Source organism: Dioscorea cayenensis, chromosome 16, assembly GCF_009730915.1.
Source record: "Dioscorea cayenensis subsp. rotundata cultivar TDr96_F1 chromosome 16, TDr96_F1_v2_PseudoChromosome.rev07_lg8_w22 25.fasta, whole genome shotgun sequence".
Taxonomy (NCBI): Eukaryota; Viridiplantae; Streptophyta; class Magnoliopsida; order Dioscoreales; family Dioscoreaceae; genus Dioscorea; species Dioscorea cayenensis.
This window is the reverse complement of record NC_052486.1, coordinates 724,126-740,232: the sequence shown is the minus strand read 5'-3', so window position 1 is coordinate 740,232 and position 16,107 is coordinate 724,126. Positions and strand designations below refer to the sequence as shown.

The following is a 16,107-nucleotide window of genomic DNA, read 5'->3' as shown; positions in this document are numbered from 1 at the left end:
AGATTCAAGCATAGATGATTGAAGATTATGCTTAAAGATATTGAAGGCTAAACTTAGATAAGATGAGATCAAGTTTAGTAACAATATTTCCATATTTGGAAGACCAAACTTCGGCCAAGTTTGGAAATAAGATCGGGAGATCTTCTGTGACCATCTTTGGTGAGATGGTTGCGTGTGCCTTGGTAGGCATGTTCCTCGAGAGAGAAGACCTACTGAAGAAACATGAGGAAGGAAGCAGCTGCAGGCAGGAGGAGCTTGGGTCGAGTCAACTACTACGAGGTGGACTGAAGGAACCAGGAAGGTTGAAGGTCACAGATTTGGATGTATCTGGCTAGAACTCAGTCATGTTCAGTAAGGTGGGTAATGTTACAACTGGGTGTTGCAACATCTAACTTTGAAAAGTATCCAAGTTAGGAAGCTTCGGAGAATTCTAAAAGAGGAAGGTTTATTTAGACATCAATGCGTCTATATAAAATATCCTGCTTGAATATTTAAGATGAGCCACGGAGTGAGAGACCCTTTGGTGAGGGTTGAGGAGAGTGAGCATCGATCAATCTTAAGAGGGTATTTTTTGTCTTAAGAGAGTAAAAGAGTGTTGTACTATTTATTCTATAATCTCTTTTAGTAGATTGATTCTCTGGGCCTGGCCCCCCAGATGTAGGGAAAGTTGTGCCGAACTGGGTTACCAATTTACTTGTCTTCTTTCTCTTGCATGATTGTGTGTGTGTCCAATCTTCTAGTGAGTTTTTTTAGTGACTTATCACACTACCCACCGGAACGATCAATTTTTTATAATTTTTTTATTTTAAAAACCCTTATTCATTCCTACTGTAGTACTATTACTTTTATATATATATATATATATATATATATATATATATATATATGTATATTATTTTTCTTGTTCATACTGTTGAAAACCCTTTTGAGCCCCTTGTGAACCAGTTAGAGGTTAAGCATCCATTGATGAACTCGAGTGAAGGAGAGATGAAAACAAATAAAATTATAATTATGAATTTTTTAAGAAAAACTCTTATCTGGTTATGTGCAAATTGTTTTTAACAAATGCAAATAGTTTGAATGTCCAATTACGCACTATGACCCTTTGGTTGTCAGCAGTAAATTTGAAGAGGTCCCTTTCTTCTAGATTATATTTTACAAGATTTGACCAGATCCGGCAGCAGTTGGGCCGCAGGCCCACAGGATTATTGGTTTTTCGTGTTCCCAAAAAAACGTTAGCCCAAAAGTATTGAGGCAACTGAACGTTATACTTCTCTCTCCCCTTTCTCGTTTGAATTCCAATTCGCAATTTTTGGGGGGAAGTGACGAGCAGTAATGGATCCGGAGGCGGAGTTAATGGCGTCCGAGCAGCAAACGGGCAACGAGTGGGAACTCTTCAAGGAGAACATCCGGCCGCTGAAGCGGGGCCGCAACGTCCAGCTCCTCAACCACGCCCTCCGATCTCACTCCCAACCCGCCCTCAAGAGATCCCTCATCCACACTCGAAGGAGATTGATCGAGACCATCGACGACTACAAGGGCGAAGATCCCCTCCAACCCTGGCTCGAGTGAGTCTTTTCTTCTATGATTTCTTCTTCTTCCTTCCTCTTCCCACATCTGTTGATTGAATTAACATCTCAGTCTTGCTTTTTCTTGTGTGAATGTAGCTGCATCAAATGGGTTCAGGAATCATTCCCAACTGGAGGAGAGTGCTCCGGATTGCTTGTGATTTATGAGCAATGTGTGCGCACATTCTGGCATGACCAACGATACAAGGGTGATCTGCGCTATCTCAAAGTGTGGTTGGAATATGTCTGTCCTGTTTCCATTTCCATCCGTTCTGTTATTGCTTGCTGCTTAGATTTTGTTCACGATGCTTGATTTCTAATTGTTCTCGCAGGCTGAGAATTGTGCTGATGCTGAAGTAATATACCGCTTTCTTGAAGCCAATGAAATAGGTCAGAACCATTCCTTCTATTATTGCGCATATGCCCTCCTCATGGAGTCCAAGAATAAGCTGAAGAAGGCAGATGAGATGTTCAACCTCGGGATTGCGAGGTCTTGCCCAACTCTTACACTTTTAACATACATCATGCAAGCATACCATTGTTTTTTCTAATTCTACCAGTTGCAGCTGATCCAAGTGGTGTCAAGAAATGTTTTCAATTCTTGGTGACCCTAAATTTATTTATCCTGATTTACGTTGCACAGGAAAGCCAAACCAGTAGAGAAGTTAGAAGCTGATTACAGGAAGTTCTTGGCTCGCTCCACAAGGAAGAAGAAAAATATCAAGGTATGCACTTAAACCTTAACTCTAGGCTTCTTCCATTTTACATTAGGAGTCATTTAAGGAACTTTATGATGTTATTTGACGCAGGATGAATCAGTTGAACCAGAAAACCATATTCCCATTCGAAGCTTTGGAACTGTATTGGCTGCAGCTGCTGCAAGTGAGTACTGTTTGAGGTTTGGCTATCTTTCAAATGTTATGAAACTGAATTTACTGACAACGTTCAGGGAATCAAACTACTGAGAACTCTGATATTGCTAGAAAGAGGGTGAAGCTACAGAGGTATCATCTTACATTCTTATATGTATGTAATGAAAAGCCACAATTTATTGCGTGTATACCAAATAGGTTGAAAATATGATGAATCTAAACTATGCAATTAAAATCTATGAAACCAATGTCACACCAAGGACAATTGACCCCTATTTACTTGTTATGATAGCTTGTATCATTTATATTAACAATTTATTAAACCTGTTATAGTTCATTGTGTATTATCCCCTTTTTGAATTCAAAACTGAGTAAAATCTGACACAAATTTATCCATGAGTGTATGACATCCAAAGCTTTCTTTGAAATTGCCTTTTTCTCAACTGGCTAAATTGTAGAGCTGCATCATTTCTGTTTGTCAACGTAGTCTTGTTATATTACTTAGATATACAGCCTTCCAAGTTTATTGTTGTTGAAAAGATAGCAAAATAAACTAGATGTCTGGTTATGTGAGTTTACTTTTATTTATTTTTCTAAAAAAATAACAGAATCATATGCTTTGTTGGCAGTTCACTCCCAATATGGCCTCACAATTCTTTTTCCTCCTTTTTACAATAGTCATCCGTCTACATCTAACAATTTGACCATCAAGTTTAAAGTATGTTACATGCTTTGATTTGCTTAATTAATACAAACGGTCAACTCATATGAATTAATGTTTATGCAGGGTTGATACCAATAGACCACTTTCCATCTACAGTGATACAAACACACAAGGAAACAATAACTCAGAGGTAATAAGGAATAATGAGAAGCCCTGGCATACTCTAGCAACCCAGATTGATAGAAACAAAGAGAATACCTCAGCCCCATCCAAATGGATTTCCTACAAGGTAAAATTCGCTTGGTTCACCATTTCTCTCATGCATTATATTGCTAATTTATGCTGCTTAGCATCAATTTCTTGGCCATTACTCTTTTCAGGTTCCTCAGAAAATAGCATCCAGGACAGTGGTACCAACTCCAAGTACATGTATTGAGGTTTTTGTTGATGAGGAATGTGCTGAGTATGTTTTCCTATCAACTCTTTAAGTTTTAGTATCTGACAAGAAATAGTTACACCCCACATTTTCCCATAACTCAAGTGGCTGTTAAACTATCATAAAGGGCTATTCACAACAACATAATACGGGACCTCAACTTTTTTTCTTTAAAAGTAATCATGAAAAGATAATTTTTTCAACTAATTATTTAAACTATGCCTAATTAAGCCCTCAGAATTACTCACCACTTGAAAATCTAAATCAGACAACCAGTAAGATGAATTGGTAGTGAAGGCTTGCTTCATCATAGAGTTTGATTTGTCCACGGATGAAATATTGACAAGAAAAAGATAGATGTTTTCAAATAATTATCCTAGTCCATAATAACCAGTTTGCCTGGTGGAAGGTGATGCATTTTAAATTGTGTTATGAATTGGAACTTAAATTCCTGCTATATATGTCGTGAAGCCGTGCAAACTAAGTTGTATATATTCTCAAATTTGCTCATAGCCCATCTGGTTTTTGATGATAGGTTGGACTTTGTATATAATTTCTGTGTGCATGGTTTTACTGAAAGCTAAGGAGATTGGTGCGAATCTGCTTGGCAAAGTATTATTCATGAACTTTATTCTAACACGAGTACGATGTAGATGCTCAACATATTATCATCTCTCTGATGTGGTAAAACAAATATCAATAGAAATTACATTACATAATGTGAATTGGATACAACGCTGCAATCACATTTACTTCCCTAATGTGTTATTTTACCTTGAACCTAGAAACTAAGTTACGGCATCAAAATTGCTCTTAAAGAGTCCAAACTTCAACTTCCGTGTGTTGCTTGAATGGATGAAAAACTTTTGAATGGTGACATATCTGCTAATAGTAGATATAAGTGCCATCTCAGTAGCAAGATCATAATGTTTTTAATTTTTGAGTGTACCCGCTCATGAAGTTTTTAAGACATAATTTTTTGCGCTTCCAACATAAAAGTTACTGTTGTTTACATGTATCTTTCATAAAGCCTCCTACGCCACGTTCCTAATTTAGGTCTTTACTTGTGTCAGGTTGCAACCAGTTGAAGGGGTGAAAGTTGTGAGCTCTTCTATAATGCAGCTCAGACAAGGAAACAATGTAGATCTTAAGAAGTAAGCTGCACTAAATCTTTCATTTTTATTTCTTTATGTATAATATAGTAAGTCATAAAATTTTACCAATTGATACGCATCACCTTCTTGCATCATGCAGGGAAACAGAGCTGTTGAAAGAAAACCCTTTACGTAATTTCCCTCCCCACTGCCTTAGGTAATTGGTGATTCTGTGCCTTTCTATCACTAGGTTCCCCTCTATGTATTGTTGAGTTGTAATGCTGTGAATCCTGTGATGAGTTTCCATTCTTCATAGGTTTTCCGATTTATATGGAATTGTATCTTGGCTTTTATGTCTAAGGCTTGTATAATTGGTTTCTATTTCAACAATTATTATCTGATAATCTACTTCAATATTTATTTAGTGGGGATTGTTGCTCAGTTTATTTTCAATGAAATTTTTCATCAGATCTCCATATGACATGGCCGATTGTCAGGGCAGTAGATATTGTGCCCCAAGTCGCATTTAATTTCTTGCTGGTCAATATTGAATTTCTCCTTTTGTCTCCTAGAGTTGAAAATGATTTTGTTACATGTACGGTATTACAAAGTTCCCAGAGAACAGGAACAAAAATATGAATGAAGTTAGGGTCTCACTCGAGCATCTAACAAAAGACACCACAGATGTTCTGAAGGTGGCACGTAAGTGGCAACCAGCTGTAGAGTTCCACAGACGTGAAGGCAAACAAGGGGGATAACATAGGAGACGAGAGGGAATAAGAGTCAAGAGGTTCTCTGATGTAAATTCTGAGCTTATGAGGTGTTATAAAGAGTACGGAGGTTCTCTAAAGTCTCTGATGTAAATTCTGAGCTTATGAGCTGTTGATTAATTGCTTTTTGTGGTTTCTCTATGTGAATGATGTTATCTGTTAGACTGGCAAAAAAACCAACGAGTCTGTAGCAGCAGTCTTACACCCACATCCACACCACCTCTGGTCTCTATAAGATTATTGGAAAAGTGGAAAAGAGTGGATGGATGAAAGAAATTCTTGTTCTCCTTTGTTGAACTCGGAACTGATGCTAACCTGGGAAGTCCATGTGTTAAAGAATGACTTGGGGTGGCCGGTTACTTGTTCATAATGGAATCAGTTTCGCGTGTACCAGATGTTTGAATTTCCCACGCACCAATCCATCTATTTTCTAGTATTTGGTGGTATTGAAAGTGGAATAAGTAAATAACACTGCCGCTTCCCTGGATCTATCAATTATCTGTTGGGTTGTAGAGATTTAAGGGCATCTTCCACCATGACCCCAAATTCCCAAATTTGGGGTCATGGATGGCTCCAACTCAACCCCTTTTCCTACCCCAAAGTTTGGGGTAGGGGAGTAGATAACTCCAAATTTGGAGTCCAACTATTTGCACCCCAAATTTAGGGGTCCCACATATTTTATATTTTTTTATTCAATATTTTTTTATTTTTATTATTATAACTAATAAAAACTTTAAGTTATTAATTTATATAATTAATACTTTAATTAAAGTAATATTTTAAATTAATTTTAAATTTTATGTGTAATTAATTATTTAATAATAAAATTCTTAATTAAATTAATTAATGATAAATTTATTAAACTAAATAGTTAAAATATACTTAAAAACAATGAAATAGACATGCACTATGAATTTATAACAAAATACATTCATAACAAAATAGATAATAATACATAAACATTCACCGATAATAAACCGAGCTATTAAATAACCTTAATAAAAGATAATGCAATGCAAAAATAAATTATATTAAAACAACATATCAATATTATGGGAGCAATATATTAATTCTGAATATTCTTAAAAAATGAGATGTGTAAAATAATATTTTTTTTTTGGGGTTAGATTTTGGGGTTTGTGGTTTGAGTATAATTTACTGTAGTGAAACCAAATTTGGGATTTGGGGTTGAAATATGGGGTTGTGGGTTGGAGATGGCCTAATAAAATATATGTATTAAGTTCCGTAAACTAATGACATTAATAATTATATACATATTATTATTAATTTTAAATAATTTAATTATTTAAATTAGATATGTGGATTTATATAATAATTTATAAATTTGAGAGATAAAATCGTTAGACAAATTTATAATCAACCTCATAAGTTCTTATAAATAAGTACGGTCCTAATTTATATGATAATAATTAAAATTCAGAATTAGAGTTTTCTCTCAAAAATTTCCATATATGATTCCCATAATGAAGAGATTATAAAAAGATATGTTCATTTTCAATTTTTTTAAAATAATTACTCCTTTAGAGTATATAGGGTCCGTTTGGATCACGGAATATGAATGAGTAATGTAGTAATGGGAATGAAAAAGTAATGGTAATGGTAATGGGAAAAAAGTAATGGTAATGATAATGAAAAAGTGTTTGGTTGAAAGGAATAAATATTAGGGAATGGAAAAAGTGAGCGTAGAGATTGTATATAAATTACTTTAATACTATAATATAAGTAATGATAAACTAATATATAAAAAATAATTACATATAAATAAATATTTAGTCTCTATAATTATTATAATTAAATATTTAGAATAAATAATTTTTTTATCATTAACCAATTTAATTTAATTATAATATTTAAATTACTTAATTTATGTTTATTATAATTTAATTTAATTATTATAATGACTTAATTTATATTTATTATTATTGTTATTTAATTAAGTCTTAAGTAGGGGCAAAAATGTCATTTCACTTTACTTATCATAATTAAATAGTTTTATTAATTATTTTATTTAATTAAATCTGTGTAGGGGCAAAACTGTCATTTCACTTTTAATTATTATAATATTTAAATGGTTCAATTTATATTAATTATTATTTACTTTAATTATTATAATTAGTTATTTAAATTAATAATTATTATTTAATTAAATCTTAAGTAGGGGCAAAAATGTCATTTCATTTTCCTTATCATAATTAAATACTTTTATTAATTATTTATTTAATTAAATCTATGTAGAGCAAAATGCATCATTTCACTTTAATTATTATAATATTTTAAATGACTCAATTTATATTAATTATTATTTACTTTAATTATTATAATTAGTTATTTAAATTAATAATTAGTATTTAATTAAATTTTAAGTAGAGGGCAAAATGTCGTTTCTCTATCGATAGTGTTTATTCCTCCAGCTCCGATTTTGGGGGTGATCAGAATCACTTTTCTTGTCTGATACAATTACTCGAGTCTTTCATTTACTAAGTTTAATAGTAAAATCTAAACGTAGGTATATATCACTAGTAGATCGATCGTCCAACATCAGATAGTCACGATCACTTCATCCAAACACAACCATATTTTGTTTAACATTACTATTATTTAATAATAATATAAATTAAAAAAGTAATATTTATAATTTAAAAAAAATGTATAAATTATAATTTAATAATTTGATTGATTTTTATTATATTTTAAAAAATTAATACGATCCTAAATTTTTATGTAACATTCTTGAACAACAAGTTACATCTTTGAACAACATATATTTTTAGAATGAAAGAAGATTATAAAAGGAGAAGGATAGGGTGAGGTTGGGTCAGGCTAGGAGCCTAGGTCAGGCCAAACCGATTCAAGGTTGAACTGAACCTCCTCTTTCTCGTATGGGGCGTGCTGGAGGCTGAGAGTCGACACGGAACTCAGCCTTGAAAACAAAGGCTATAAACCCTGATGAATTCTTTTTGCTACAAGCTTGCCGCCCTCTTTAAGAGATCTCGCGTCGTCTCCACCGCGACAAACGCAGCAGCTCCTTCGCAAATGGAAGACGGCACCCTTCCCAAATCCATCCTCCGCACCCGCCTCTGCATCATCGGCAGCGGCCCCGCCGCTCACACCGCCGCCATCTACGCTGCTCGCGCCGAACTTCGGCCCATACTCTTCGAGGGCTGGATGGCGAATGACATCGCCGCTGGAGGCCAGCTCACCACCACTACCGACGTTGAAAACTTCCCCGGTTTCCCCGAAGGGATCATGGGCGGCGACCTCATGGATCGTTGCCGTGCCCAGTCGGTCCGTTTCGGGACAAACATCCTCTCCGAGACAGTCACATCTGTAGACCTCTCCTCCCGCCCCTTCAAGGTCTTTTCCTCGTCCACCCAAGTCCATGCTGACGCCGTCGTTATCGCCACCGGCGCCGTTGCCCGCCGTCTCCACTTCCCCGGCTCCGACACCCTCTGGAACCGAGGGATCTCCGCATGCGCAGTTTGCGACGGGGCGGCCCCTATCTTCCGGGACCGCCCCATTGCCGTCATCGGCGGAGGAGACTCCGCCATGGAGGAGGCCAATTTCCTGACCAAGTATGGGTCCCGCGTGTACATCGTGCACCGCCGGGACACATTTAGGGCTTCAAAAATCATGCAGGCGAGGGCTCTCAATAACCCCAAGATCGAGGTGTTATGGAACTCGGAGGTGGTCGAGGCGTACCCCAAGGAGAGGAACGGACCTCTTGGGGGTGTTAAGGTGAATAATGTCATCTCCAGGGAGGTGTCTGATTTGACGGTGTCGGGGCTCTTCTTTGCAATCGGGCATGAACCGGCGACCAAGTTTTTGGATGGGCAGCTGGAGCTTGATGCGGATGGATATGTTGTCACAAAACCTGGCTCCACACAAACCAGCATCAAAGGTGTTTTTGCTGCTGGAGATGTGCAAGATAAGAAGTACCGCCAGGCGATCACCGCAGCCGGATCTGGTCAGTTTATCATACTGCTTTGTTCATTGCACCAGTCACTCACTCACTTGCGCACTTTGTTATTTCATATATTGCCGGTTCACATTTTCTCACTGAAAAGGTAAGAGTTATGTCTAATACCTTATTTACCTTCTTTATATCTTTATGAAATTGGATTGGGTAGACCAATGCCTGAGTTTCTCACTGAAAAGGTAAGAGTTAGGGTTTAGGGGTTAGAGTTATGCCTAATACCTTATTTACCTACTTTATATCCTTATGAAATTGGATCGGGTCGATCAATGCCAGAGTTATATACTCATGAAACGGATTTTGTTATTCTGGAATGTGCAAGACCATATTAATCCTTCTCCATACTTCTGAACTATGATTGATCTTCTACAATATGAGTGCATTCCTTGGGATACCACTCCTATCTTAAATGAAATTGTTTGTGATTCACTTGAATCAAACAACTTTTCAAATCCGTCATGTGTTTATCGTTGATGATCCCTTCTCTCTATTCATAATTGAGAACAGAATGGCATGGTCAAAGGATGTAGAAGCACGCCATGAAACTTATAAAACTCTAGGTGAAATTTGATGATTGGGTCATGAGGGGATGAAATTTAAGACTATAAACCTGGAATCTTCCTTTTTATTAGAGAGTGGTCACTACAATTAACGAGAATAGTGAAGGACAAGGAGAAGAAAATTTGGGTTGAGTTTCAGAATTGAGAATTGTCATAGTTATGGCCCTATCACATTGTTAAGCAAGCCATTGGCAGCTTAATTTGCGCTATTGATACAAATTTATGTTATGAAACCGTCAATTCTGTGGGCTGTTGACTTTAAAATTTCGAAGTCAAGCATAGTGATGGTAGAATTTAAACTTCAACCTAAAAGTTTGACCGACAAGGGAAAAGATGTTGTGGTAGGCCTAGAGATCAATAGAAGATAAAGAGACAGGAAACAAATAAAGAATACTAGAATTTGCTTAATTCGGTCAATTTTACCCATATTCAGATGCTGGGATAGTATTCTTATTTCTTTGAAAATTAAGACAAGAAGATAATACAACCCTAAAGTTATATATATATATATATATATATATATGTATATATATATATTTAGCCAAATTCAAACCAGTTTAGGTTGCTCCGAATTACATTATGACAATCAATCAATCTCCGTTTCTACCACGAACCTCACAAAGGAAAACCTCCTTGGGTCGAACTTTTAAAAGATGGTCAAATCACTAATTGGGTCGGATCACGAAATAATTCAAGGCACATTACAAAATACCATCAAACATGTGTTAGAATTTTATAATCCATCAGTTGTGTCAAAATTTTCCTTGTTTTTCCTTTTAGTTTCAGTCATTTTCAGTTCTCATACTTGTGTCAATGGTGGTCCATAATTGATCTCCTTTACTGCAGCCCAATAATACATGTTCACAACTGTTGAATTTCCCAAGCATTTGAGAAAATTATTTGGGATTATGTAACTTTGATAATTTGAAAATAAAAAGCAAGGTCCCATTCTTGTTAAATATTTGGGTGCCACTGAGTTAATTCAATCCCTTGAGTAGTGGCCAACTATGCTTTGAATATTATTGTCATATACATCAACAGTTTAGGTTTATATTTAAGGGAACTTTTTTCATATTAAAATATGCTTTGTTATTTATTGTGAAGTTCCATTTTTCATTTCCTTATTGTAGTATAAATACACCTCCACGTTTCAAGATTTGCTGCAAAAGCCTTCTGGCCCTTAACTGATTTAAAGACTACCACTCAAGTATATTGCTTGGTTTCCCAAGTGTCATTTGGGACTGATGTTCTGGTAGGAATAGAGTATTTGAAAGAGAGGAAAAGATTATCGAGGAGAATCATCTAATTTGTGTGTTAAAATAAAAAATCTTACAGAAACCCAGGAAATACTACGAGGGCTTTTTTTAAAAACTTGTAAAACACGGGTGAAAGTGTAGAAGCAATTAATATCATGTTGGGATGGAACGGCTTGATCTGTAATTTCATTGAATGTGATACTATAGGTGAAAAAGAACAGTTACAGAAGCAATGCTTCCATTTCATATATTCTTCTCAAATTACCTGTGCACTGAAGCTGTAAAAACCCTTGTCCAAGGTTGGTTTCTCAAGTATAGTTCATTTTCTGGTCTTGTGTTATTGTATCAATTTTCCTTACCCATTACCATTCTAATAACCCTGTCAACTTTGCTGATATGTGTTAAACCTTTTGTTCTTGATTTTTTTTAATAAATTAGCCCTTTTTTTGGGGTTCTTTCTTCAAAAAAAAACTTTGCTGATATGTGAATTTAAGATCATAGTATTGAGTATATATATATATAGAATAAAGTATTGAATCTATGAATTTTGAATAATAAAGTATTGAGTCTATTCATTCAATCCTCCATGTTTACCAATGAGTGATAATTGTATAAGCAATAAACAGTGAACTATTCTCTGATGATCTTAGTTTGAATCTGCATTTTGACTAATGCAATTCCAATAAAAAAATTGTCACAGGGTGCATGGCTGCACTAGATGCGGAGCACTACCTGCAGGAAATTGGAGCTCAAGAAGGAAAGACTGATTGACTATCCTTGGACTATCAATGGACCATTCAGTTGCGATCCAGGCTTTAAAAGCCAATATGGAGTTAATGTTATGGATTGATTTGCAGGGCATGTCTGCCTTATTTGTGGGTATTGATCATAATCTAGAATTGCTTTATGAACAGTCTTTGCATGGATATTTGGGCGTGACTTAATTAAGGCATTTAAATCTGCATCTGCATACCTTTATTATTTGTTTGTTTGGAAAAATGCCGGATGAGCCTGAGTAAAGAATAGGCGTTTAGGAAAATGTTTTGTTTAACTGTGCCCTTTATAGTATGCGGCAAAGAGATTGAGTGTGGTGTCATCTACATTCACACACGCACACACACACACACACACACACAGAAGTGGGGGGTGGGTCAATCTTTGGCTACTGACTCTTCATAAGCTGCGCATTAGCAACAAACACTGATTTATATATAGCTTCGCATAATGCACAAACTTGCCATTAGGCCACTATAATTGGCACTATCATTGTACAAAGACTAAAAAGCAAGGAAACGTAAATTCGGTTGAAATACCATCCAGCTGCTGCAGCTGCTGGAAGTGGAAGACAGGTAACCAGTGACAATCATACAGAAGAAACTCATCACACCAACAATAAAACACATATCATCATTCAGCAGAAATTTGATCGATAGGCATTAAATATGCAATGATGTTTCTACCATTCAAACAATAAACATTGAAAGACATGAACCTGCAGTGACAATATAAAGATATACAAAAGGAAAGGAAGACGAACAAGCAAAAAGAGCAGCTATAAATAGGAAAAGCTAAAAAAACAATTGTCTCATCCGGCTATTGGGGGCTTGATCAGTTCTCACTTCCTTTTGCTCTTATAAACCATATTGAAGCTCTCATCTAACACATTGTTCACAGGTGGCATGATCAGTTCTCACTTCCTATGGCTCTTATAAACAATATTGAAGCTCTCCTGTAACAGGGGCGTTCACAGGTGCTTCAGGCAGCAGCAGCTTTAGGGATATCTCTGCTAGACCTGTTATATTTCATGTGACTGTTTACCAGCTGTCCAGATGCAAGAGCTGACATAAGTGAGAGCTCTCCACCCAGCACAGCACCGGCTATTATGGTGGCCAGGCGCCTGGAATTAGCTCCTGGAGATTCCAAGCTAGGACCCTTCACTCCAAGAAGATCCAGACAGGCTGCCTGAGCAGCTAGCTGAGTCCCACCCCCAACTGTACCCACCTGTCCATACCAATACAAACACTGATGACTAATTTGCTTATTAGAAAGATGACTAACTAATCTAAATAAACCAAGTTTAATCCATAAAAGATGTATCTGTCTAGGCTCAAGTGCATGAAAAGACAAACAAGCTTAGAATAAAGGGAACCGAAGGGAGTAGAAAAGAAGCGCAGAGAACAAAGGCTTTTGAACCCAAATACAAAGCATCGCATCAGGAGTCAACAGTTTGATCAAAGACAGATTTTCGTCACAGTTGTCATCTTCTCACTGCAGTCAAAGATCAAGGAAATGTCTTATGCTTAATTTTGGATCAGTTAGATTACAGATAGACTTTTGTCACTGTTGTCATCTTCTCACTGCAGTCAGAGATCAAGGAAAGAAAATGTCTTATGCTTGATTTTGGCTCGAGGATGGAAAGCGTAGCTACTGCTTAATAATTTCACTGCAGAAAGATTCTTTCTTGGGGACGACTAATAAAATGCCAAGGGGAACGCCGAATCAGACGTAGAGGTTGGCTGTCAGGAATCTCAGCAAGTCCACAAAACTAACTCCGTAATTTGTACATCTATATGTATTTTAGTCATAAAAAGAAGGGATATTGATTGAAGTTACCTCAATGGATGGCATAGTAACAGAGATGTGAAGATCCTTGCCGCCGTTGACAGCTTCCATCATAGTGATGCAGTGGGAGCTCTCCACATTCTGCGCAGGGTCTTGCCCGGTGGCAATGTAAATGGCTGTAACGATGTTGCTAGCATGAGCATTGAACCCACCCAGGGCACCAGCAACAGCAGAGCCAGCAAGGTTTTTGATAGTGTTGAGCTCCACCAGTGCAGGAACGGTGGTCTTGAGAATCTTCAATACCACCTCCTCCTTGATGGTAGCCTCACACACAACCGATTTGCCCCTTCCTTCAATCCAGTTCACAGCTGCCGGCTTCTTATCTGAGCAGAAATTCCCTGATTCAAAAGAGACAAGTGCATGATTTTATTAGTTTCCAATCCATTAGAAGGTAGCTATTAGGTCAAAAGAATGACTACTTTCAAAAGCAAAATAGAGATGAGATGAGTCAAAATGGAAAAGGAAGAGGAACTGGGATGAGATGACTTGTGAGATGAGGTGAGTTTCCAACATGACAAAACTATGTGTCATCACTATATAAAAATTAAGAACTATCATGCGTCTGGCTTAAAAGTGAAAAGAAGAAAAACTAACCAGAGATGCTGATGATGTCAATGTCAGGGAAATCAGCCTGTAAATAGTCCAGAACGTTTTGGACGCCCTTGGAGACCATGTTCATCCCCATCGCATCCCCCGTGCTACAACTAAACCTCATGTAAACGTTTCTCCCTGCCAGCGCGCAGTGAATGCCTTGCAGCCTTGCAAACCTGCTCGACCTGCGCGCATACACAATAAGCACACCCAATGGTCACCACCACCACGACCACCACCATCACAACAAAGTTGTCAAAAAAAAGAACTTACATTAACGTATTTTCTCATAAATCTTCTTTTCTCTCTTAGCAATTAGCATCATCAATAAGTGATATCGTGATATAACTAATAAAGAAAAATGAAGCAAAGATTAACTAAAAGCAAGCGAGCACCTGTTGAAGACGGTGGCAAGGGTGTCAAAGTTGACCGGTTCCTCCAAGAAGGATTTGAGGTGGGCGGCTCTCTGAGCAGTGGCGAACCTGACAACGGGTGCCCTGCTCATGGCATCCCGGAGCACAACGCTCTGGGCTCCCCCGGACAAGGCGATGGCCTTGCAGCCCCTGTTGGTGCTGGCGACCAGGCATCCTTCTGTCGTGGCCATGGGCAAGTAGTAGCTCAATCCATCCAACACCAAGGGCCCAGCGATCCCTACTGGCAATGTCACGAACCCCACCGGCATCTCGCAGCACTGCCCTAGAATCGATTGGTAGTCAAATCCATCGAGGGGGAGCCCCTCCATTGCCCTCCCCGTCATCCTCCTCACCGCCTCGCGCCGCACCCCGGCCGCCCTCCGGCAGTCGCCGAGCTTTGATTCGAGAATATAAGAAGGGATCTCGCCTGAGAGCACAGACTGGACGATGTTTTCATCCTCATCATTTGGACAGACAGACAGGATCTTCGCGTCGGAGATTTCGGTGAGAAGGGGGCAGGGTGAAGGAGGAGGGGTTGACATGGCCGCGGTGGGTGGGAAGCGGTGGAGCGGGAGAGGGGGCTGGCTGCTTTCCACGACGTCGACCTTCTCGTCGATGTCATCGTGGGAGAGGATGGAGGACTGGACGTAGGAGATGCCAAAGAAAGAAATGAGGTAGATGAGGGACGCAACGAGGCAGACGAATGCAAGGATCTCGGATAGGGTGAGCAGGTGGAGCGGCGACGATGCACGGACCTTCTCTCGCCAGCGGCACATGAGAAAGTAGAGCGCCGCCATGAACAGAACCGAGAAGAATATGTTGGTATGCCGGATCGGAAGCGGCAGGGCATCGGAGGCCTGGATGGCCGAAGCGTCGGAGGCATGGACACGAGGAGCATCTCCGTCACCGGCAGCCTTGTGAGGGAGCCGGTGGCGAACGCCCATTGTTTCCGGACAGAGAGTCGGAGATGAATGGCCACAAGACCGAAGGCAGGCACCTACGGAGAGTATATAGATATGTATATATATATAGAGAGAGAGAGAGAGAGAGAGAGAGAGAGACAGAGGCAGAGACGGAGACAGATGTCAATGGGGAGGAAAAGACGATTAAGGAATTGATTGGTCTTACTTTCTTTTCTATTTATAGTAAGGGCATCTTTTTAATTTAAAAATACATGCACACTTTCCATACAAATCCTTGTGAAATTGGTTTACAAGGGCTTTAATAAGAACAACTCGTTATATATATATATTAACATTGAAAGATA

The 16,107-nt window shown here is 38.1% G+C and overlaps 3 protein-coding genes across 4 annotated transcripts; 2 read left to right on the top strand and 1 right to left on the bottom strand.

Moving 5' to 3' along the window:
- Positions 1-1,288: 1,288 nt before the first annotated feature.
- On the top strand, positions 1,289-5,058 carry LOC120279386 (mitotic spindle checkpoint protein BUBR1). 2 transcript variants are annotated; one of them, XM_039286319.1, is made up of 10 exons: positions 1,289-1,568; positions 1,668-1,797; positions 1,901-2,058; positions 2,212-2,293; positions 2,378-2,450; positions 2,518-2,572; positions 3,228-3,393; positions 3,485-3,567; positions 4,614-4,694; positions 4,795-5,058. In XM_039286319.1, exons 1-10 carry the CDS (start codon positions 1,336-1,338, stop codon positions 4,853-4,855), a joined length of 1,122 nt encoding a protein of 373 aa, XP_039142253.1. In that variant the 5' UTR covers positions 1,289-1,335; the 3' UTR covers positions 4,856-5,058. The 2 variants fall into 2 exon arrangements, with proteins under 2 accessions (XP_039142253.1, XP_039142252.1); XM_039286318.1 differs by having other exon boundaries at positions 1,668-1,812.
- A 3,180-nt stretch (positions 5,059-8,238) lies between these two features.
- LOC120279404 (thioredoxin reductase NTRB-like) lies at positions 8,239-12,192 on the top strand. The gene is made up of 2 exons (XM_039286335.1): positions 8,239-9,389; positions 11,915-12,192. Exons 1-2 carry the CDS (start codon positions 8,372-8,374, stop codon positions 11,983-11,985), a joined length of 1,089 nt encoding a protein of 362 aa, XP_039142269.1. The 5' UTR covers positions 8,239-8,371; the 3' UTR covers positions 11,986-12,192.
- Positions 12,193-12,624: 432 nt separating this feature from the next.
- Positions 12,625-15,784, bottom strand: LOC120278410 (3-hydroxy-3-methylglutaryl-coenzyme A reductase 3-like). Its single transcript, XM_039285190.1, has 4 exons — positions 14,823-15,784; positions 14,431-14,612; positions 13,828-14,174; positions 12,625-13,215 (listed from the first exon to the last, which is right to left on the bottom strand). The coding sequence occupies exons 1-4, from the start codon at positions 15,782-15,784 to the stop codon at positions 12,970-12,972; spliced, it is 1,737 nt and encodes a 578-aa protein (XP_039141124.1). The 3' UTR covers positions 12,625-12,969.
- Between the last annotated feature and the right edge of the window lie 323 nt (positions 15,785-16,107).

Coding starts and splice junctions, on each gene's coding strand:
- LOC120279386 (XM_039286318.1), top strand. CDS start 1,336: ATGGATCCGGAGGCGGAGTTAATGGCGTCCGAGCAGCAAACGGGCAAC. Junction 1,813..1,900: donor TCAAAGTGTGGTTGGAATAT/GTCTGTCCTGTT, acceptor TTGTTCTCGCAG/GCTGAGAATTGTGCTGATGC. Junction 4,695..4,794: donor AACAATGTAGATCTTAAGAA/GTAAGCTGCACT, acceptor TGCATCATGCAG/GGAAACAGAGCTGTTGAAAG.
- LOC120279404 (XM_039286335.1), top strand. CDS start 8,372: ATGAATTCTTTTTGCTACAAGCTTGCCGCCCTCTTTAAGAGATCTCGC. Junction 9,390..11,914: donor GATCACCGCAGCCGGATCTG/GTCAGTTTATCA, acceptor AAATTGTCACAG/GGTGCATGGCTGCACTAGAT.
- LOC120278410 (XM_039285190.1), bottom strand. CDS start 15,784: ATGGGCGTTCGCCACCGGCTCCCTCACAAGGCTGCCGGTGACGGAGAT. Junction 14,175..14,430: donor TGACATCATCAGCATCTCTG/GTTAGTTTTTCT, acceptor CTTTTGAATCAG/GGAATTTCTGCTCAGATAAG. Junction 13,216..13,827: donor TTACTATGCCATCCATTGAG/GTAACTTCAATC, acceptor TGGTATGGACAG/GTGGGTACAGTTGGGGGTGG.